General features: G+C 46.3%; 1 protein-coding gene and 1 pseudogene across 5 annotated transcripts in view; both read left to right on the top strand.

Annotated features, from left to right (window-relative positions):
* LOC137622378 (transmembrane protein 245-like) overlaps positions 1 to 24,018 on the top strand; it is a 151,632-nt gene that overhangs the window by 8,327 nt on the left and 119,287 nt on the right. For all 5 annotated transcript variants that reach the window (XR_011040446.1, XR_011040445.1, XR_011040444.1 and 2 more), the window contains exons 2-5: positions 325 to 535; positions 20,038 to 20,222; positions 21,700 to 21,874; positions 22,979 to 23,099. Coding sequence is in view for 2 of the 5 variants with exons in the window: in XM_068352984.1 (XP_068209085.1) it covers positions 368 to 535; positions 20,038 to 20,222; positions 21,700 to 21,874; positions 22,979 to 23,099 (649 nt within the window). In the remaining 3 variants the exon portion in view is untranslated. The remainder of the gene's footprint in view (positions 1 to 324; positions 536 to 20,037; positions 20,223 to 21,699; positions 21,875 to 22,978; positions 23,100 to 24,018) is intronic.
* On the top strand, positions 16,168 to 16,286 carry LOC137622883 (5S ribosomal RNA; annotated as a pseudogene).

Raw genomic sequence — 24,018 nt, 5'->3', positions numbered from 1 at the left:
AATACTGAGGCAAACATACTTTACTAACGGAGCAGCCAAAGCTCTCCATTGGAATGTGCAAAGACTGTATTGCTGTTTGAAGTACAAATGATCAGTTTATTGACTTGGAGTTTTATATTTTGCAATTGGAAACTATGTAGAACAATTATTTTGGCTATTGCAATATGTTATCATATGTATCTGGATGTAAGGAAAATTTAAATAGATTTGATATCGAGACAAAAATTTTATTTGTACCATGCTGTTAGGATTGTCTCAGTGTGGGGAGTATGGCTTATTTGCTAATTATAACATTTCAAATGTCAGTAATTATCATCTTTTCAGGTCTGTACTCGTATAGTTATGATAAGCTAATACAAAAGTAAAGATGGCAATGTACGGAGACAGCGTCCGTTCTCCACTGGAGCAGGTCTGGAGACAATTTGTTCCCCAAGGCTATGACCAAGCATTGCGGAATGCTTTCTACAATGTTGCCGCTGTGGTATTTGTGGTTTGCGTAGCCGCAGCTGCCTGGTCTGTCTATATGATTTTTCAGGTGAGAAAAGATTTATTTGTAATTTTTTGGTGGCATTAAGGCTAATGGTTTTATAAAATGGTTAGAGGAGGAAATAGTACATCTAATAAAATTCACAATAAAGAATTTTTATCTAAGTTATAAATTGTAAAAGTAATTAGGGTATGAAAATATGTACAGCAGAGTACACTAATGTTCAAGCTCACTTTTAGGGGATGAAAAATATAAGTTTTTAAGAGGTGGTAAATCTTTATGTAAAGTAAGCTGTACAATTTATAATCTGATACCATTACTTAATGATAATAATTTAGTAAAATAGTAAATACTGTATTGTGGAAGTACAATAGTTAAATAGGAAAGGCTTTGTGAACTATGGAGTCATTAATTTATTTATCTTTTTTGTAGATAACAAATTTATCTCAATTTGAATGCACACTTAAAATAATTTAGGGAGGTGTGTTCTCATTGCCCAAGTCTGGCACCAGGGAAGCCACCTCTAGTCTTGGGTAGTGCCTTAGCCTCTGTACCATGGTCTTCCACTGTCTCCTGGGTTAGAGTTCACTTGCTTGAGGGTACACTCAGGCACACTATTCCATCCAATTTCTCTTCCTCTTGTTTTGTTAAAATTTTTAGTTTATATAGGAAATATTTATTCTAATGTTTTTTCTGTTCTTAAAATATTTTATTTTTCCTTGTTTCCTTTCCTCAATGAGCTATTTTCCCTGTTGGGGCCCCTGGGCTTATAGCATCCTGCTTTTCCAACTATGGTTGTAGCTTAGCAAGTAATAATAATAATAATACAGTTTTCCTGTAGGCAACTTCCTGGCTAGACCACTTGTCTGGAGCAGTTACCTATGTAACTACTTCCCAGGATTTGGCAAACCCTTAAAATAAGCTCACTGACATGGTTTTGTCAGTCGCGAAGGCCATCATCTTCTTAGCGCAACATTTAGCCAACAACTAGGCTACTCAAATGGATGGATACAGGAGTTAACAAGTTTGCGAGTGAGATTGTTCAAGGGAATGTCCCAGCTCTAGGGAACTTGTTGATGCATTATGAGCCCTTTTCCCATATCATGAAGTGCATGACATAGAAAAGTGGAGGAAGGAAAGTCAAGATTTCCTCTTCCATTGGGCAGGCTCTTGCACTTCTAAGGCATCCACTAGAGTGTCAACTAAGACCTTTTGAAGTTGGCTTTGAAAAAGTCGTCAGGTGACATCGAGGGCCAAGTCTACACCTCCGTTACCTCTTACAGAGGTGTGAATTCAGTCCCTCCCTTTCGTGCCTGTTCTGGCCAGTCTAGATGATTTAGGGGATGCAAGCATCAGCAGTCCCCTGCCATGAATTGGGGGATGCTTATCAAGTCATTGGGCAAGGTAACAGCTCCATAGAGCTGGGATAAACACTGGACTGTGGAGTCCCATCAAGGTAGATACTGCTTTTTGTTCATTGGCTCTTGACCTCCCTTTATTCAGACTCCAATGATGTTCTCGTCTAAATCACCTGTCTTCCGACAAAGCATTCACTGTTTAGACAGAGGGGAAGGGGGTAAAATGCTGAAATACGAGCTGCAGGTCATACAGAATGGCTCTTCAGGCTTTTACAGCCAGATTTTCCTTGTGGAGAAGTCAACAGAGGGTTAGATCTGTCATCCATCTCTCCCATTTGAACGATGTTGTCCTGCAGATTCCTTTCAAGGTGGAGATGGCAAGTACCATGCTAGCTGCCATCAAGAGGAACGACTTCATTCATTCTCTGGATCTTGAAGACACTTTCAGAATCTAATCTATCAGTCCAATAGAATGTATCTCAGCTTTGTCCTCGGGGGGAAGGTACTGTATAGCAATTCAAAGTTCTTTGCTTTGGACTGGCTTTGGACTGACTACTGCGCCCCAGGTGTTCACTCGAGTGCTGACACTCATCTCTTCCTAGGCCCACACCAATGGTATTCATCTGTTACAATACCTGAACAACTGACTGATTATGTCCTCCTCTCGGAGGTTGCAGCTTTATCACCGAGACAGACTTCTTGTATTTTGCCAAAATCTGGGGATTGGGTAAATCGTTATAAGTCTAGTCTTGCGCCCAAGCAGAGGATTGAATACCTTGGAATACTAATAGACACGGCAGCAACGAGAGTCCATCAACAACTGCATCAGCAGACTCGGGGAAAGTAGCGACACCTTTTCTAATACAGCAAGAACTATCCGGTCACAGCCCGAAGGTTTTCACCAGTGTTTGCAACCTCACCATCCTTGCAATTTAAGGATATGGGTTTTAGAAGCCTATCGTTCAACCTGCCTAGTTGCCAGTAGCCATTGCAAGCCTTTCTCTGATCCTAATTATAGTGGAGGGAGAGCTTGAATGCAGATCATATGTTTATATGGTATGTCTTTAGAACATACTCCATTTTGAGGGTTGGTACAGTTAGTGTACCTCACATGGTGTAGTGCAGGCATTACTTAAGGGTCTTTGCAGCATACCTTCAGCCCATAACTACACTATTTCTCTATCTTTCTACTTTACCTGAATGAATTCACAGGCCCCAGCCTTGGGCTATGCAGCCCAAATCCATAAATACACATCTAGGGCATTCTGAGACAATCGTAATGATGAGCCCCTTTTCTCCTCTCATAACCAACTCTTGAACCTGTGTCATTATTACACAGTATGAAGATGGTGTTATTTAAACCTGTTTTTATTCATTTATTTATTTTTTTGCTTGTCATCAATTTAGAGTTAATTATCACAAATCTCCTGAGGTCCAGGAATCTCACACTGCTGGTGTATGCTACACTACTCCATACAGGCACGTTATGTATAGTCAATCCCATTTGTAGATGCGAGGGAATATGATGAGGATTACAGTGGTATGTTTCTGTTACGTGTGATGTCACCATTATTTACCTGTCTTATGGTCAATTAGCAAAATAGGAAGGGAGAAAGGATTAATGAGGTGGAATCATTTCAAAATTTAGGAACGAGGATCTCTAATACAGGATCTTTAGAATTTGAGTTTAATGAAAGATTGGAAAAAGTAAATCAGGCAATGGCTAGTTTAAGTAAAATTTGGAAATCGAATGACCTGAAATTACATACAAGTCAAATTGACTCGTCTCACACTATTTCCCCCATTGCTGTACATATTACAATACTTGCCGGTAGGTATAAGAAAATGCTCAACTTACAAACTTGATAGGTTCCAAGAAGCAGTTTGTAAGTCGAATTTTGGCTTAGGGTAACCTTCATCTTACTCACAGGCCTACAATTTTTAGCTGCAAAAGTCAACACATACAGTAGTTCCGTTTAATGTTGCAATATGTAGTCTTGCTTACTGTATTAAATTATATCATATTGTTTTATTACAGTATTTCGTTATGAACTTTTGATATAATATCTGTTTGTATCCAAATGTTTTCAAGTCGAGGGCTTTCTGTACTGTACTTCATTCTGTATTTCAACTGTATTCACCTTTTAAGATCCAAATTACAATTCATAGATATTAACCTCATTTTCCAGTAGTGTTGATTAATTAACTTATCAGTGAAACTGGGTCTTTTTCGGCTTTTACTCCTGATGCCTGGCAGATGATCTCACTGGAATTAGAGTAAATGTTTTTATGTTGACCAGGGTGACATGAGTCTTTTTATGGTTTATATATGACATATCTGTTTTTGACGTTAATAGTTTATTTAGTACATATCTTTTTCAATATTAAACTTACCCGATGATCATATAGCTGTCAGCTCTGCTGCCCGACAGAAAAACCTACGGGCGGAATACGCCAGCGATCGCTATACAGGTGGGGGTGTACATCAACAGCGCCATCTGTCAAGTATGTACTCAAGTACTTGATGTCAACAAAGAACCAATTTTCTCTCTGTCGTGCCACTGGCAAGACCTACTAAATACGCTGTTACTAACTGGATTTGTTTTCACAACTATTTGGTGAAGTACACTATTCCAGTTTTGAGCTTTCGCTATGCAGGGGTTTTATCTTCATTTCAAAACTTGAACTCGTTTTGGATAGATTTTATTTTGGTGACAAAGAGAGTATGGACTCTCTTTCACTTTTAAATGACCGACACTTCCCTTAGAGGAAGTGTGTTTAGGTTTTTAGTAATTTTGCTTAACACGTTATAGATCTTTATATTTTATATCTCTCCGCCTTTATTAGGCCTCTTCGATTAACTTTCCTTTTATTATAAACATATAAAAATAAATTTTTATGTTTTGTTTATTTGCGACCTTTCCTTTTAGTAGGCGGTCCTAACTTGGAACCGAAGTTAATCAACGTTGAGCCCGTTTTATCGTATTTAACCTTTAAAGAATTTAAAACTTTTTAAATTTAATGTTTTATGAAAGAATTTCTTTGATAGTCTCGTACTGTTTTCAAAGATGAACTAACGTTTAGTTTTTTTAGTCTACGCAGTTGTTGACGTTCAGGACGTTCAACTTGCTCTCTATCGTTACGATAGAGAGAGAGTGTATCACGGTTTCACTTTGCAGTAAGAGTAAACCTATTTTAGCGTTTCGTTCATTCTTTCTTAGCTTAAATGGTTTAAATTCTAAATTAAAGGAACTTTTTATTTGGAAAACCTTTCAGTTTTTTCCTTTAGCAAATAACATGTTTTGACGATATATAATTGGGCTCTTCTCTCAGGTGCGAAATCTAGAGAGAAAGAGAGAGATAGAGACGGAGGGAGAGAGAGGAGATAAAACGTTTCGTTCAAGCGGGTAACGTTGTTCTCGTTTTACTCTCCTCCCTAGTCGCTGTAGGGGAAGAAGGTAAAACGTTTCTAGGGTTTTATTCTTGTTCCCAGGCTATGTGCGGTGAGAGATTGTAAACGTAGTTTATTTGATCTAGTGTTTAGTCTCTTTCCCAGCCACTGAATTCTTTATCTTTATATATGTTTTCTGTTGCATTATACGACTGTTTTCGCAATTACTACCTTTTAATGAAGGGTAGGATTGCGTGTTTCAGGTAGAAATCAGTAAAAGTTTCGATTTCAGTGAAATAAGTGCAAAACAGAAAATCAAAGTGATAAAGTGATATGCGCAAAGTGTTACAGTGTTGCGTCCGAGGGTTCGTCTGTTCGTGCCTGTCGTTCACCTAGTCCGGGACCTCTTGCAAGCTCCCAAGCCCAGGGGAGAAGTAATGTCGAACGACTTATGGGTTCCTCAGGCCTTGATCAGCGAACAGACGTTTTTCCCTCCGTGGTTTCGGGCGCATCTACCCAAGATCGCCCCACCCACACAAAGACGAGAGAGCCCATTTACTTCTCATCTGCGGAAGAGGTTTCTCGTAAAAAACCTTGGACCAAGGTCTCGCAGCTTATTAAGTGCAAGTCGGTCCCTTCCGCGCAAGTCCAACGGCCCAGGTGTAGCCACTGGGTCAGTTCGGACTCGCTGCAGTCATCCGACGACTGCACACCTCCCAAGAGAGGCAAGGTGGTACCGCAACAGGCAGTAACTCCGTCTGTTGCCGCACCCGCTTTTTTAGACCCTCAGTCACAACGGACAGTAGCTCCGTCTGTTGCCGCTTTTGTAGACCCTGAGTGGTCTTTACTGCAGTCTATGCAGACTCAGTTAGCTGCGGTTATGCAGGAGTTTCGTGCGGAGAAGGTTAACGCTGCACCCGTTAGCCTACAACCTGCCACGGTTGTGCGCCCAGCTCACGCTGAGGCTGCCTGCTCCCACACTCCGGCTGCGGAGAGGTTGGCGCTGCACCCGTTAGCCTACAACCTGCCACGGTTGTGCGCCCAGCTCACGCTGAGGCTGCCTGCTCCTACACTCCGGCTGCGGAGAGGTTGGCGCTGCACCCGTTAGCCTACAACCTGCCACGGTTGTGCGCCCAGCAGACGCTGCGGCTGCCTGCTCCCACACTCCGGCTGTGAGAGCTCCTCCACCCATGCGCAGTTGACCCTGCCAGACGCATGCTGACTCCCACAGACGCACGGAGCACTCCGTTGCCGTGCGTGAGTTACCACAACAACAGGAGGGTGGAGTTAAGCTGCCGTGTTTTGACACGGTGCGTCAGCCTTTGCAACCCACTGTGGTTACCGCCACTCACCCGCAGCAGACTAGTCAGTCAGGAGTTGAGGCTTCCCCACACAGCTTTGGTTGTTGCCAGCTCACAGACTGTCAAGCAGTTACATGACGTTGCCTTCTGGTCTGCTACTAATGCACCAGTGCTGTATGTCCTCACGCACCTGTTGTGGTTGACAGTTCAGTTTTTTGACAGTTCACAGACTGTCAAGCAGTTACATAACGTTGCCTTCTGGTCTGCTGCTAATGCACCAGTGCTGTATGTCCTCACGCACCTGTTGTGGTTGACAGTTCAGTTTTTGACAGTTCACAGACTGTCAAGCAGTTACATAACGTTGCCTTCTGGTCTGCTGCTTATGCACCAGTGAGACCCTCACTGAGATAACCTAGCTTTTCTCGGACAAGGTTCCTGTGGATGAGAAAGTGCTGTTCTCCCTCCTACTGATATTCCTTTGAGGACTCTGTCATTTGGAGAGGAGCCTTAAGCTGCTTAGCCTCCTATGGACTTTAATTAAAGCATAACAAGGCTTCCAGGGATGGTAAATGGTTCCGCTTCAGTCGCTAACCTCGTCTGTTGCCACACCTGCTCCCGTAGACCCTAATGGGCTTTGCTGCAAGACATGCAGTCCAAGCTTGTGTCCTTGATAGAGGACTTTTTACGGAGAAGAACCTTCTGGCCAACAACCTTCCTACCGGTTGGTTGTGCGCCCTGTTGACACTGAGGTATCCTACTCGCGTCCGCCAGTTGAGGTGGTTCCTCCACCGATGCGACCCAGTGTGGGTTGCCAGTCGCACGTTGACGTTAAGCGACGCTCGGAGGTGGTTGTTGAAGTGTGTCACTAGGAAGACGTTCAACAACCAGCAGAGGTGACTTGTTGTGACGCAGTGCGTCAACCTCAGCAACCCGGTAGGGTGTTGACTGCACAACCCAGACAGTCTAGACAGTTTCGGGTTGACGCTGTACTTCCTCGCGTCCCCATGGTTGACAGTTCACAGACTGTGCAGCAGTACCATGATATTGCGTCCGGCTCCGTCACGCATCCACCAGTGCGACCGGATTCAGCGAGTCAGACGTTGCCCACTCCGTTGTCGTTTCCTCATCAGTTTCGGATAAGGAACCCTCTGATGAGGACGTTGCTGAACTAGACGATCAACCCCCAGCCCTGCTATCCATCCAGAAGATGCTGAAGAAGGAACGCTGCCCTGTCAGGCTGTGGATGAGTCTGGTAAGGACACTGTCATCCGTGGTTCTTTTGTGTCACTTGGAAGACTACACCTCCGTCCTCTTCTGTATCATCTAGCTTTTCACTGGAAAAAGGACAAGACGCTAGAAGCGGTCTCGATCCCGGTTTCCGGAAAGATAAAGTCTGGTCTGACTTGGTGAAAGGACTTTATCAACCTTAGAAAGGGTCTTCCCCTGACTGTTCAGACTCCCAACCACGTTCTCTTCTCGGACGCATCGGACGTAGGCTGGGGTGCGACATTAGGCGGTAGGGAATGCTCGGGATTATGGAACTCGAGTCAAAGGACAATGCATTTCAACTGCAAGAAGCTACTGGCAGTACGTCTGACCTGGAAAAGCTTCAGGTCTCTCCTTCAAGGCAAAGTGGTGGAGGTGAACTCGGACAACACCCGGCTTTGACGTACATCTCCAAGCAAGGAGGGACCTACTCTCTGACATGGTACGAGATCGCAAGGGACCTCCTCACCTGGTCAACAAGTCTAGACTTTTCACTAGTAACGAGGTTCATCCAAGGCAACTTGAATGTCATAGCAGATTGTCTCAGTAGGAAGGGACAAATAATTCCAACAGATTGGACCCTCCACAAGGATGTATGCAAGAGACTTTGGGCCACCTGGGGCCAGCCAACCATAGATCTCTTCGCAACCTCGAAGACCAAGAGGCTCCCAATAGTTTGCTCACCTATCCCGGACCCAGCAGTAGTTCATATAGATGCCTTTCTACTAGATTGGTCACATCTAGATCTATATGCATTCCCTCCATTCAAGATTGTCAACAAGGTACTGCAGAAGTTCGCCTCTCACGAAGGGACAAGGTTGACGCTAGTTGCTTCCCTCTGGCCCGCGAGAGAATAACTCACCGAGGTACTTCGATGGCTAGTAGACGTTCCCAGAATACTTCCCCTAAGGGTGGACCTTCTACGTCAGCCACGCGTAAAGAAGGTACACCAAGGCCTCCACGCTCTTCGTCTGACTGCCTTCAGATTATCGAAAGACTCTCGAGAGCTAGAGGCTTTTCGAAGGAGGCAACCAGAGCGTTTGCTAGAGCAAGGAGAACATCCACCCTTAGAATCTACCAATCGAAGTGGGAAATCTTCCGAAACTGGTGCAAGTCAGTATCCGTATCCTCGACCAGTACCTCTGTAACTCAAATAGCTGACTTTCTCTTATATCTGAGGAAAGAACGATCTCTTTCAGCTCCCACTATCAAGGGTTACAGAAGCATGTTGGCATCAGTCTTCCGTCACAGAGGCTTAGATCTTTCCAACAATAAAGATCTACAAGACCTCCTTAAGTCTTTTGAGACCATGAAGGAGCGTCGTTTGGTTACACCTGGTTGGAATTTAGACGTGGTACTAAGATTCCTTATGTCAGACAGGTTCGAACTGCTTCAATCAGCCTCCCTGAAAGATCTCACCTTTAAGACTCTTTTCCTGATATGCTTAACCACAGCTAAAAGAGTCAGTGAGATTCATGCCTTCAGCAAGAACATCGGATTCTCATCTGAAACGGCTACATGTTCTACAACTTGGTTTTCTAGCCAAACACGAGCTGCCTTCTCGGCCTTGACCAATATCGTTCGATATTCCAAACTTATCGCATGGTTTGAAATGAACTAGAAAGAGTATTATGTCCTGTAAGAGCTCTTAAGTTCTATTTAAAAACCTTTACGAGGCCCGTCTGAAGCTTTATGGTGTTCAGTTAAGAATCCATCTTTGCCTTTGTCAGAGAATTCTTTATCCTATTTTATCAGACTGTTAATACGAGAAGCTCATTCCCATCTGAATGAGGAAGACCAAGCTTTGCTGAAGGTAAGGACACACGAAGTTAGAGCTGTCGCAACTTCCGTGGCCTTTAAACAAAATAGATCTCTGCAAAGTATATTCGACGCAACCTATTGGAAAAGCAAATCAGTGTTCGCGTCTTTTATCTTAAGAATGTCCAGTCTCTTTACGAGACCTGCTACACTCTGGGACCATTCGTAGCAACGAGTGCAGTAGTGGTGAGGGCTCCACCGCTACAATTCCCTAATTCCATAACCTTTTTAATCTTTCTCTTGAAATGTTTTATTATTGTTTTGGGTTGTCCGGAAGGCTAAGAAGCCTTTCGCATCCTACTTGATTTGGCGGGTGGTCAAAGTCATTTCTTGAGAAGCGCCTAGATTAGAGGTTTTGATGAGGACCTTTAGTGTGGGTTGCAACCCTTCATACTTCAGCTCCTAGGAGTCGCTCAGCATCCTATGAGGATCGCGAGGCTCAGTAAGGAAGACGTACTTAAAAAGGCAGAGTAATTGTTCAAGTCGACTTCCTTACCAGGTACTTATTTATTTTATGTTTGTTATTTTGAATAACTGCTAAAATAAAATACGGAATACTTAGCTCATAATAATGTCAACATGTAATGCTGGTCTCTACCCACCCCCCTGGGTGTGAATCAGCTATATGATCATCGGGTAAGTTTAATATTGAAAAATGTTATTTTCCTTAGTAAAATAAATTTTTGAATATACTTACCCGATGATCATAAATTAAAGGACCCACCCATCCTCCCCATAGAGACCCAGTGGACAGAGGAGAAAATTGGTTCTTTGTTGACATCGAGTACTTGAGTACCTACTTGACAGATGGCGCTGTTGATGTACACCCCCACCTGTATAGCGATCGCTGGCGTATTCCGCCCGTAGGTTTTTCTGTCGGGCAGCAGAGCTGACAGCTATATGATCATCGGGTAAGTATATTCAAAAATTTATTTTACTAAGGAAAATAACATGTTTTGACGCTGTTACTGTTTTTAGAATGATTTACTGTTAATTTATTCTCATCATTTATTTATTTCCTTATTTCCTTTCCTCACTGGGCTTTGTTCCGTAACCGAAATACAAACCACGCTATTTACATTGGGTTTACCTTTTAGCGTAGCTGAGATGGCGAGCCATTAGAATTTAACGAGGGTGTATTACCCTCGCGCTAGTTAGCGGGGGGGGGGGGGGGGGGGGTAGGGGAGTGTTAGCTAGCTACCCCTCCCCCCCTCACACACCGATGAATTGCTTCACTTTCACTTTTGGCTTGGACATGGACAGACGTCTCTGTCTTTGTCCTTGCTTGGCAGCCATTGTTTGTTTTGTCTTTACTTAATCACTTACTTTTCTTTTACTCAATATATATGTAAACATTTTCTCATGTTTATGTATATATTTGAGTATAGAAATCAGTAAGTTTCCTTTTCAGAGTTTGTGCTTGTGTGTGTAGTGTACGATATCTCCGTGGAGCCCTCGGCAGTTAGGCCACCATGGTGTAATTTCATGGGTCGCGATCGAGTTTGTCTTCGGTCTTTCTCTCTCTCTCTCTCTTGAGGCCGTTCACCCTTTTACTACGTTACTACGCCTTTTGTAGCTTCCTTCCCGTGTGGGGGGGTTGCTACGCCGTACGTTTTGTCTCAATTAGTTTTGAATCTAATTGTATTTGTTGATTTTTCAGCTTTGTAGAACGATTCCTTTCGGGGTTTTCGTTCTTTCTTTAGTGTTCATTCATTTTTAAATTACATAATTACATAGTTACATAATCATAATTGTTATAATTCTGTGTTGGTTACAGCTCTCCTTCCGTGAGTGTAAGTGGTTGTGAAGGCACGTGCCTGTTGTGTAATTCTTGTGTTCCTTTCCCTCGGGATTCCTCTTTGGAGCCTTCCCGGGGGAATGAATGTGTACTAATGATTTTTGTTTTATTTTTTTACAGTTACCGATCTAGTTCGTTTCTGTAATGTGACAACGGAGTGAGCTGTCTTGTTGAGGCCTGGGGATTCGGCTGTTGCTGCCTCCCCTTTGGATCTTCGTCAGGGGCGTGTCTCCTTCTTCTGGAAGTACTCCTGTGACGATTGACAGCTCTCCAGTTCATTTTAGAACTCTCAGGAGGCTTGCCTTCTTGGGTGGGTAACTTTCCTTCCGAGGGAAGTTTTTCCTGTCCAGGCTTGAGTTTTTCCCCTTTTGGGGGGTTCTTCTCTTGTCTTTTTTTCGTGCGACTATGCTCTTGGTGCTGAGCTGTCGCACCTGCAGTTTCGCTCAAGGGGCTGGGCAACTGCAGGAGCCCCTCTTCGGAGGATTGCTCCTTTTAGGTCACTGGCTGACCAGTCTCTTCTACGAAGTGTTTCTCTTTCGTTAGCGAGAGAGTACACTCATAGAGACTCCTCTTCGGAGGATTCTTCTGCTGTTGTTGCTGTTGGCCTCCTTCGCCGTAAGGCTCACCGTCCGTCTCGTCGTAAGGGCCTCCCATCTCCCTATAAGGGTGCTAAGAGGCGCCTTTTTGAATCTCCGTATGCAGCCTACAACTCCTTCTTCTTGATCTTCCGCCCCTGGTGCAGATGGACAGCAGTCTGACCTCGTCTTCCGACGGGCAACGGTCTTCCCGATGGACAACGTTCTTCCGACGGACAGATAACGGTCTTCCGACGGACATCAGTCTCCCGACGGACAACGATCCCTTCGGGGCAAAGGGTTGCCTCCCACGGGGGTTCTTCCCTTGCGTGTCAGGGTTCCCCTGCGCGCCCTTCTGCTGTGTTCTCTCCTGCTCAGTGTTAGCGCACAGGCGCTCTCCTGCTCCTGCTCAGTGTTAACGCACAGGCGCTCTCCTGCTCATCAGCGCTTTCCTGATCGCTAGCGCTCTCCTGTTCGCTAGCGCTCTCCTGTTCGCCAGCGCTCTCCTGTTCGCCAGCGCTCTCATGATGATTATCTCTGCTGTTCCTGTTGGTTCCTGTTACGCGCCCACGTTCGCCCTCGCGATCTAGAACTTCGGTTCAGGTCTTGGACAAGGACTCTTCTTCTACGCACAGGCTTCCACGCGTTGCCTTCTGCTCGCCAGCGACCATAGACGCATCAACGTTCACCTGCTCGTCAGCGATCTCCTACGCGTCAACGATCGCCATCGAGCTGCCACGCGTGTCAGTTCCCCTGGACACCATCAGTAGCGATCTAGCGCTCGAATGCTGTGGACCACGATCTCCAGTAGCTGAGTCTTGCTGTAGATCTTCCTCCTGCTCGCCAGCGCTCACCTTTACTTCTGTCCTTCTGTGCGCCGGTTTCTTCAATCGCCAGCACACATCTGCGTGCCCTTTTCTGCCACGCACCAATGGGCGCCAACGGTTTTCTGACCGTCTAGGATCGCCTGATTAACAGCTTGCTTCAGCGCTCACCTTCCTGATGCACCTGCACGCCTTCTGTTAGCGCGATGCGCGCTAACCATCACTAGTCTCTCTCGCGTTGGCAATCGCCTACGCGCCCACGCAATTCTTCACCTGCGCGCTAGCGTTTTGTTAACGCACCACCGCTCGCCAACGCGCCGTCGCTTGCTGACGCGCTATCGCTTGCCAACGCGCCTTCACTCGCCTACGGGCTATCACTCGCCAGAACGCGCCATCGCTCGTCAACGCACCATCGCCCGCCTACGCGTCATCGGTCTCCCGACCGCCTGCGCTCATCCGCGCGCCCACGTGCCTGCGCGTCCACACGCCCACGTGCCCGCGCGACCGCACGCCTACGCTCATGCGCGACCGCGCACATGCTCTCCAATGTTCGCCCGCGCGCGAACCAACGGTATTCCATCGTGCGGACGGACGGTGTTCCGTCGCGCGGACCGACGGTGTTCCGTCGCGCGGACCGACGGTGTTCCGTCGCGCGGACGGACGGTGTTCCGTCGCGCGGACCGACGGTGTTCCGTCGCGCGGACCGACGGTGTTCCGTCGCGCGGACGGACGGTGTTCCGTCGCGCGGACCGACGGTGTTCCGTCGCGCGGACCGACGGTGTTCCGTCGCGCGGACGGACGGTGTTCCGTCGCGCGGACCGACGGTGTTCCGTCGCGCGGACCGACGGTGTTCCGTCGCGCGGACGGACGGTGTTCCGTCGCGCGGACCGACGGTGTTCCGTCGCGCGGACCGACGGTGTTCCGTCGCGCGGACCGACGGTGTTCCGTCGCGCGGACCGACGGTGTTCCGTCGCGCGGACCGACGGTGTTCCGTCGCGCGGACCGACGGTGTTCCGTCGCGCGGACCGACGGTGTTCCGTCGCGCGGACCGACGGTGTTCCGTCGCGCGGACCGACGGTGTTCCGTCGCGCGGACCGACGGTGTTCCGTCGCGCGGACCGACGGTGTTCCGTCGCGCGGACCGACGGTGTTCCGTCGCGCGGACCGACGGTGTTCCGTCGCGCGGACCGACGGTGTTCCGTCGCGCGGACCGACGGTGTTCCGTCGCGCGGACCGACGGTGTTCCGTCGCGCGGACCGACGGTGTTCCGTCGCGCGGACCGACGGTGTTCCGTCGCGCGGACCGACGGTGTTCCGTCGCGCGGACCGACGGTGTTCCGTCGCGCGGACCGACGGTGTTCCGTCGCGCGGACCGACGGTGTTCCGTCGCGCGGACCGACGGTGTTCCGTCGCGCGGACCGACGGTGTTCCGTCGCGCGGACCGACGGTGTTCCGTCGCGCGGACCGACGGTGTTCCGTCGCGCGGACCGACGGTGTTCCGTCGCGCGGACCGACGGTGTTCCGTCGCGCGGACCGACGGTGTTCCGTCGCGCGAACCGACGGTGTTTCATCGCGCGAACGTCGGCTTAATTCTTGCAGTATCCATTGCTCGCCTACGGGTTATCGCTCGCCGACCACCAGCTCTCGCCCTTCCTACCACGCTCGCCCTCCTTCTGCGCTCCTTCGCGCACCTTCGTTTGCGTTCCTGCGTGCCCGCGCATGGGCGCTTCCACGTTCGCCCACGCGCTAACCATTGATTTACCATCGCGCGAGCGCCAGGGCGATTGCGATCGCGTTTTCCGTTGGGGTTTCGCAGCATGGCCAGCCTGGCGAGTCTTCTGGAGCATATTTCCAGAACACAGCCTCACCCCGTAAACGCAGAGCATGGCACATGCAAGAGCAGGAAGAATCTTCAGGGAGGTCTGAGCAACATTCTTCTTTCCAGAACCTGGGTTAGCCCTTCCCCGTCATTCCCTGGAAGGGTTTTGCCAGGGAGCTTTCCGTTCGAGATTTCTCCATCGGCCAAGGGGTGACTGGTTTACCTCTTCCTCTTCTCCATCTCGTGAAAGGGGCTTACCAGGTCCTTTCCCTCCTCGGTTGCGACCCGAGGTTTTGTTCAAGGAAGCTACAGGAAGGTCATGGGTACTTTCCTCCTCTCGGGCTCAAGCACCTTGGCGTTTCGTTGCCAAGTTTCGAACTTGCGGGCAAGCTCGATGTTGGACCATCTGGACGCAATGACCGAGGGCTTCCTTTCGGGTGTCTCATCCGTGGATGTCGACAACCTCAGACACCCTTCCATCTTTGGGAAGAGTTTGTTTGTGCCCAAGGACAGAGACATAGACAGCGGTTGTGCGGAGGAAGTCGACTTCCGTTTTTTACTCCTCCAAGGCGCTTTCTTCCAGACCCTGCAGGGCTCCAGCGCCTCTTTTCTTCCAGCCTCGTCGGCCTAAGTTATCGGAGCGGCTACGACAACTGAGTTAAGGTGTCCAATAGCAGTCCCCTACTGTCAGGAACAGGTAGAACGGGAGGCTCTCCCGGGGGGGGCATAGTCCTAGAGGGAGCGGCAGAGTTCACGAACTCTAGGATTGGCAACACCCCCTTGCAGGTTTCACGCTGGGAGGATGCCTAATGTTACTCATCCGGATAGCAGCTCCCCGATGCCCATTCCTGCACAATCTCCGTGATCAGCCAAGGATATCGCGCCTGCCGTCTCTGTCAGCGAATTCAGTGTCTCTGAACCTCTATGCCATAGGGTCGGCAAGAGTTTGCCCGTTTGGGCAGAATGATCCATGCCTTAGGAGAGGGTCCTCCATAGGATCGTCGACGGCTTCACCCCCCGGCTTCTTCAGTCAATCCTTTCTCGTAAGAAAGTATCTGAGACGGGAATTCCGTAGTCGACCTCTCAGCTCTGATCAAGTTTGTCGAACAAACTTCGTCCAGCGTGGAACAGCAGAATCGATCAGACTGGTAACGAGGCGACAGGACTCCTTAGGCCCTGGATCGGAAGGACGGGTACTTTCAGTTTCCATTCCATCCATCTTCCAGGAAGCTCGTGGAATTCAGCCTAGACTACAGGTATTCCTGCTTAAGATGCAGTGTGGCGATCCCGCCGTGGCATCGCAGGTTTTTTGCCCAGAGAACTCTCCCTGCTTTTCTCATGGCCGCTCGGGAGCAGGCTGCCGCCTCCTTCGCCTTTTGGAGGTCTGGTCAACTCCGGTAGGCTCGGGTTCGACCTTCTTCAACGCCGGGACAAGCTTCCGGATCCTTACCATGAGTGGGGGTTCATGGTAATTTGCTAGGAGCCTTCTCTTCTTCGGCCTCAACATCTGGAGTATCTAGCCATGATATTGAGTCAACGGCCTTACTACGTTGGAAACCCCGCTTCTCGTCCGTTCAGCGAGGTTAAGCAACGTCGGGTCTGGTTGGTACTTGGATGGGTGACCGCCTGGGGACGCCAGATTCTGTTGCCGCCTCCTCCGAGCCTTTCCTTCAGTTGATTGTGGCAAGGCTGAGGAGAGTCGCAGTACCTGTTTTCAGTCGGGCAGAGCTTTCAGCCCTACCTTGGAACGTTTCCTAGGTCTCTTTCCTCATTGACCCGTCTAAAGTTCCGAATGGTCGCCTCAGGATAAGTTCCCTGTGGGGCGGCCCAAGTTCCGGTGGTTTCAAAGCAACGATTAACCGGACTTTCTGGCCCCTATGGGACCAGCGGGATGATTAGACCTGCAATGGGGATTGACCTATGGAACCTCTTGATGGGAGTGGATATTCTCGTCCTTTCCCCACATTTTTTATGCTGTTCTCGGACTCGTCAAAGAAAAGGCGGGGGCATGTTCTGGTCCAGGCCTATGGTCAGGACCTGAAGGATACCTCTCCATCATTCAGGCAGGCTTAGGGGCCGTAGTCTGGCCCCTCTACAGATCCTACAGCTCCTGCCGAGTCGCTCCGTGCGCGACGACTTCATGGTACTGGCGTGTTCTAACCATCAAGGGACACATTTTTATACCTTCGCATCTTGCAGTAGAGATACTGAGATGATTTGAGATCCTCTCAATACCACCATCGGCTCGCTCATTCCGGGCAGAGGAATGTTCTCTCCGACTATCCGAGCAGAGCCTCGTAGAGAGAGTGTACCTGGGGGTCTTTGGCCTTGAGTAACCAGCAAGTCCTGGCCTGGGAGACCTGATCGCGACAGCTTGGAACCTCAAGCTTCCGCTGTTCTTCCCCCCAGTCTCAGACCCCGAGACTCCATGGCAAGATGCATTCCGGTAATGGTGGGACAACATCGACGCCTGCGTCTTCCCTCCTTTGTTGTCTGTTGAGAATGGGTCTCAACAAGACCAGGTTGTCTGTCAACCTTTCAATGGCCCTGAGAGCTCCACTGGGACTATACGCAGAACGGTTTCCGGACCCTCTGCTTCCCCTGACGGAACTCCCGGGAGAGCTTCTCCCACGGCACAGGCTACTCAAACAACCACACTGCAACATCTTTCACGAGCCGGGGCGTCGCTTCGGCTTCATGCCTGGAGACACTACGCCTCCTCCTCAAGAAGAAACAACCCGCTACAGTCGCGGGACGGAGGTCGCGTCATCTGCGATAGTCATCGGCAGGGGTCTTCCAGGCGAAGTGGAGAGTCTTCGGTGGTTGGTGTCGTGGGAGATATACCTCTTCCCTTGAGGCCTCTTCTCCAGCAATAACGAACTTATTGCCTTTCGGCGGGAGGAAACTCCTTTCCGCTCTCGGCAATGAAGCCTGTCACTCAGCCTTTCCTCGACCTTCAGGCTGAAAGGAATAACTTTTTCCTTCCCGCTGGACCTTTCTTCGCTCATGCGAAGCTTCAAACGTCCCTGCCCTAGTCGGAGTGAGACCTCCAACATGGAGCATGGCTTGGACTTTTTAGTCCCTTAAGAGATCTTCTCAAGACCCTTTAGGTCAGGCCTCTGATCGTATTCCCTCTTGGGGCTCCTGCTCACTCTGGCCGCGGCCAGTGTGTAAGCAATCTTCTTGGTCTCGTACGACTCCGCCCTTTCTAAGAAATGGGGGAAGGCAACATTCAGGTTCGCTCCTGAGTTGTTGGCTAGACTCAGAATCTTGGGGTCCCGGCCCTTCGGTCCAATTCCTTCAAGATTTCGAGTCACCATTCTGTATCTGATGTCCCAAAACCTTCTTCTTGCCAGTAAAGGAATCGAGAGGTTAGCTTTGGGAACAGCTGCAGTTTGTCCTCACGTGCAGCCGGGTTGGGAGCACAAGAAGGACACGGGGGAGAGTCACCAGTATACCTCTTCAGCTCGGACTCAAGGACATTCATCTCGACCTGAATCCAGACCCTCCCCCGTCACGTCGCCCTACAGCACGATGTCGGATACATCGCAACGTCCCTCGCCTTCGAGTAATACTACTCTGTGACGCAGGTGCTACAAGCTGGAGTCTGGAAGCGTCTAATGAGCTTCGCAGCCTGCTTCCTGCAGGGCGTGACCCACAGGAGTATCGATATGTTTCTATCGCTCTGTGGTGGCTACACAACAGCTGGTCTAACCTCAGGCTCCTTTTTGGACAGGTAGCAGAAGATTGAGGGCATTGTTATCAGGTTTTAGTTTGCATGAACGAAAGAAGTATGTCTGGCCCTTACTTCTTTCTTCATCATCCCCTCTACTGGGAAGCAGCATCCTGGTCTCTGCATAGCTGACCTCAAACCTCTGCAGGTAAACCATGCTTCCTTGTGTTCCGAGTATTGAGTCAATACTGTCGCGTCCCCCATACCCTGACGAGGTGGTATTGGGAACGTCCTAACCCAGAGTTCCTTCTGGAACTCCAGGTCAACTGCCTAGGACGGGTCACACTTCTTCCTTCACACACAAGCTTATGTAGGCCACACGGTTCCTTGCGGAGCAAGGAACTTGTGAGGTGCAGGGACTCCTTTTCTCGAGTGCGACTCACTCGGATTCTGAGTCCCCGGGTAAAGCCAAAGCCAGTATGACTGGGGACTTTCCACCCTTCCTAAGGGGTAAGTCACCCAATGTAAATAGCGTGGTTTGTATTTCGGTTACGGAACAAATGACCAATTCGAAGATAATTTGTATTTTTCCTAACCATACAAACCTTAGCTATTTACATATATTTGCCCGCCAGCCCTGTCCCCCAAGACAAGTCCTACCTCTAAGTGAAAGTGAAGCAATTCATCGATGTGTGAAGGGGGGAGGGGTAGCTAGCTACCACTCCCCTACCCCCCGCTAACTAGCGCGGGGGTAATACACCCTCGTTAAATTCTAATGGCTCGCCAATTCAGCTACGCTAAAAGGTAAACCCAATGTAAATAGCTAAGGTTTGTATGGTTAGGAAAAATACAAATTATCTTCGAATTTGTCATATTTTTCCCTATTGGAGCCCTTGGGGGTTGTAGCTGGGCTAGTAATAATAATAATAATAGTATGGGCCGGCTAGGGTCACTTGTATTAGTTAGATAGGCACTGTGCACCACAAGGAACTGGCCATCCTTTGATGAATCTAGTTAATGAATTCTCTAGGGATTTAGTGAAACTGTGGTCTGTATTATTTTTATTATTATTAATTGCTATTATTACTTGCTAAACTACAACCCTAGCTGGAAAAGTAGGATGCTATAAGCCCAGGGGCCCCAACAGGGAAAATTGCCCAATGAGGAAAAGAAACAAGGAAAAATAAAATATTTCAAGAACAGTAACAACATTAAAATAAATATATCCTATATAAACTATAAATACTTTAACAAAACAAGAGGAAGAGACATTACATAAAATAGTGTGCAAGAGAACTCTATCCCAAGATAGTGGAAGACCATGGTACAGAGGCTATGGCACTACCCAAGACTAGAGAACAATGGTTTTATTTTGGAGTGTCCTTCTCCTAGAAGAGCTGCTTACCATAGCTAAAGAGTCTCTTCTACCCTTACCAAGAGGAAAGTAGCCACTAAACAATTATAGTGCAGTAGTTAACCCCTTTGGTGAAGAAGAATTGTTTGGTAAGCTCAGTGTTGTCAGGTGTATGAGGACAGAGGAGAATCTGTAAAGAATAGGCCAGACTATTCAGTGTATGTGTAGGCAAAGGGAAAATGAATTGTAACCAGAGAGAAGGATCCAATGTAGTACTGTCTGGCCAGTCAAAGGACCCCATAACTCTCCAGGGGTAGTATCTCAACGGGCAGCTGGATAAAATAGATATTGACACTTTTGCTTTTCTTGTGACAGCCTTTTGTGAAGCCATTGTTGTGGGCAGTATTATGTGGATCACTACTTCATCCAGCTAAACACATTGTTACTTCGTGGACGAGAGGATGGCTCTTGGAAGTCCATTCAGCTGGCAGTCTGCTTTCGATGTCTATAGCACTCCTTCCTCTCAGACTGCTCGATACGATCTCTGAGGTCGTGGGCAGGTAAGATTCTCCTTTTCTTTCATTTGTTTTTATTTACATCATTCATTTTTAACTGCAATTTTATTGGGACTTTTCATTTTGTCTCTTCTATTAAATTTTTTAAATACTGTACAGTAGTTCTTCCTAATTTTGATAAAAGTTTTCGGTGCTACTATAGCGTGATTCCTACCCTCATTTTCTGTTCCCACCTCAATATGGGGATTCAAATCTACTATAGGGTGATTTCTACCAAGCAAACAACCAAATAATGTAATATTCCCCTTCCAAGGTGCTATTATTACAAGAGTAACACCCCAATTAAGCGTTACCAAACCAACTAAACAAGCAAACAGTGTAGACAAAACAACCATTTTACCTAACCCAACCTAACCTAAAGTGCGTTTATGGAGTTTTAAGCATGTTTTATAGAATAGATTAAAATAGTGTCAAGAAGTATGTTATATCTATCCTCCTAACAATAGGGTAGGAATCACACTATAGTAGAATCCTGATGGTAGGAATCACACTGTAGTAGAATCCTGATGGTAGGAATCACACTGTAGTAGAATCCGGATGGTAGGAATCACACTGTAGTAGAATCCGGATGGTAGGAATCACACTGTAGTAGAATCCGGATGGTAGGAATCACACTGTAGTAGAATCCGGATGGTAGGAATCACACTGTAGTAGAATCCGGATGGTAGGAATCACACTGTAGTAGAATCCGGATGGTAGGAATCACACTGTAGTAGAATCCGGATGGTAGGAATCACACTGTAGTAGAATCCGGATGGTAGGAATCACACTGTAGTAGAATCCGGATGGTAGGAATCACACTGTAGTAGAATCCGGATGGTAGGAATTACACTACAGTAGCACAAGTTTTCTATTGGCTATTCAGTAATAGGACTAAGGAGGATTTGATGTGCATGTTAGTATCAAAATAATATTTGATTAAAATTGTAATTTTCTTGATTCATTCAAAAGGAAACAAATTATTATTGAAAGATTTCCATGAAATTAAAATTGTCTATAGTGCTTCTCTTTTTTGCTCTATACTGTTATCCTAATTTGATTGGAAGGAGAAAGGATTAATGAGGTGGAATCATTTAAAAATTTATGAATTATGATCTCTAATACATGATCTTTAGAATTTGGGTTTATTGAAAGATTGAAAAAAGCAAATCAGACAGTGGCTAGTTTATGTAAAAGATGGAAGTCAAATGACCTGAAATTACATGAAAATCAGGCTGTATATCAGTTTGGTGACATCGGTGTTACTGTATGGACATGAGTTGTGGTATGACAGTGAAATAATATCCAACAGAATTTGTAGATTTGAGAACAAAGCCCTCAGAAGTATATTGGGAGTTGAATGACAGGACAGTATTATAAATGAAACTATAAGAGAGATTATTCGAGTGCCATATGTAGATGAGATCATGGTGAGGGGTACCAATGTATTTTTATCTACATATAAAAATGAATCTTGCGACAGGTTTGTGGTACGGCACGTTCGGAGCGTCATAACCGTGACTGTCATTTTGCCCCTTGTATATATCATCATTCACCACACACCCATCTTCCTGTCAAGCTTAGCGTATACGGTGATCTCCACGCTCTTCCACTTCATAGCAACCATCGTTTCCATAGCATCTTCCAATGGATACATTGTAAGTATGCTGTGTCTAGTTTTTTCTTATTTAGAATATCATATTTTCTGTTTATGCATCACATACTTTCCTCTTGTCAAGTTATTAATTAGTTTCAAGATTCTTCTTACACCTAAAGTCATTAACTAGTTCCAAAAGACACTAAATGTCAAGTTATCAATTAGTTCCAAAACTCTTCTTACATTTAGTGTCAAGTCATTAACTAGTTCCAAAACTCTTCTTACACTTCATGCCAAGTCATTAACTAGTTTGAAGACTCTTCTTACACCTCATGTCAAGTCATTGATTAGTTCCAATACTCCCTTCAAAATTTCACCTGGAAATCCTATAAACCCTCAAAAACAACTCCATATTGTCTCATGAAATAAGACAAAAAGACCCTAGAATTCAGAAACAATTTAACACGGGATGACTTTTCGTGGAGTATGGCAGACAGTACAGGATTAGTATTATCAAGCAAAGACAGAGGGCTAACATTTTTACAATCACATTGATCAGTACTTTCTTAGTATTTTTCCTTTTTGAAGGTCCCTCCCTTGAGAATTAGACTGATAAATTAGCTATAACTCTGGTTTTTCAATCAAAGAAGTTGAGACCACTGGTGAATAAATATGAAAACAATGACACCTATAGTCAATTCTTTTTAGTGAGGCAGATTTGCACCGACACGCAGGGGTGCCCTTTTAGCTTGGAAAAGTTTCCTGATTGCTGATTGGTTGGACAGGATAATTCTAACCAATCAGAGAACAGGAAACTTTTCCGAGCTAAAAGGGCACCGCTGCGAGTCAGTGCAAATGCGCCTCATTTAAAAAAATGAAGTATAGTATGCTTACTGGGGGGCAGTCTTGATAAACATTATAACGAAGCCCTTGGGCTTTTATTTTACTCGCTGATAATAGACCACACTGTTAGGTTTTATGGACTAATTTCTACAAAGAATCACTCAAATGTCATGCAGTGTTTAGTATTCTGTGTATATGTTAAGAAATTTAATTTGATTTGAAATGTTTTTGGTGCAAGAAATATTTTTTTTACTCCTTTTAAGAGAATTGGACATCAGCATACTGTACAGTATCTCTGCTGTCTACTCTGAAATATTTACAGGTGCTGACATTTGTCCTTGGATACGTAATAGCCGTTGTGTTCTTCTGGTCGAGCAACACCTCTCGTACTTTGAGCAAAATGAGCCTAGCTGTGTGGGTTATAGCTGCTGCTGGAATTTCAGGCGAGTGATTTGATCGTATTGATTGGTTGATTTAAAGTTTTCAGGCATCCTGTGATCGTAAGGCAGCTATTGAGAAGCGAGACCTCTTATAGTAAACTACTGTGTACCCGAGCCATCAAAATTGACGTCCAAATATTTAGATAGATAAGCACACACACATTTAACCTTTCCCACCCCTTTCCCTTTTCCTAACTACACCCCACTGGTTTGACAATTTGTAGGAGAGTGTAGTTTATGAGTGTACCTCTTGGGGTACCCCCTCTCACCAAGTTATGGCTACCTCCTCTCCTCCTGAGGGTGACTGGAAAGAAATATTTATTTATTTATTTATATATAAAGTCAGACACTTTCTTTTTATTATATAGGATAGATTTTGGCCCATTATTGCAATTAAGTACAAATTTATAGTCGTTAAAGTCACCTGAGCAATTTGTTCTTAACCAGGAAGGGAAAACTGTAACAAGGATAACTTAAAGAAGTTGGAAATATTGTATAGTTCCAGTGTTAAGGAGGGAAGACATCAAAGTAGACACAGCACTATCAAGTAAGCTCAAATGTTTGTCTATGCTTAAGAACCAACCTTTTTGTGTGGCTGTGACTGATTGGATATCGAATAATGTAATGAGGCTATGTTTGTAATTCCCTGAGCAAGTTTGACTACATTTTATGCCCAAGTTTCTCTATATTATTGATAGGATTTTAAAAGATTTTCTAGCTCAAAAATATTGTTTTTCTTTATTTTTATACAGATCTGAATGAGCATTTTGAGAAATATCTTATTTTTAGTTTATAGTTTCAGTAAAATGAAAATGTCTTTATAGCTACAGGCCTCTTAATGAGAACAATTACTTTCCTTTGTCTCTTCAGATATTTTATTGAATAAAGTCCCAGGATTGAGCCAGATTGAGTCAAAGAATGT

Source organism: Palaemon carinicauda, chromosome 29 (assembly GCF_036898095.1).
Source record: "Palaemon carinicauda isolate YSFRI2023 chromosome 29, ASM3689809v2, whole genome shotgun sequence".
Classification (NCBI taxonomy): Eukaryota; Metazoa; Arthropoda; class Malacostraca; order Decapoda; family Palaemonidae; genus Palaemon; species Palaemon carinicauda.
This window is presented reverse-complemented; position numbering and strand designations above follow the sequence as displayed.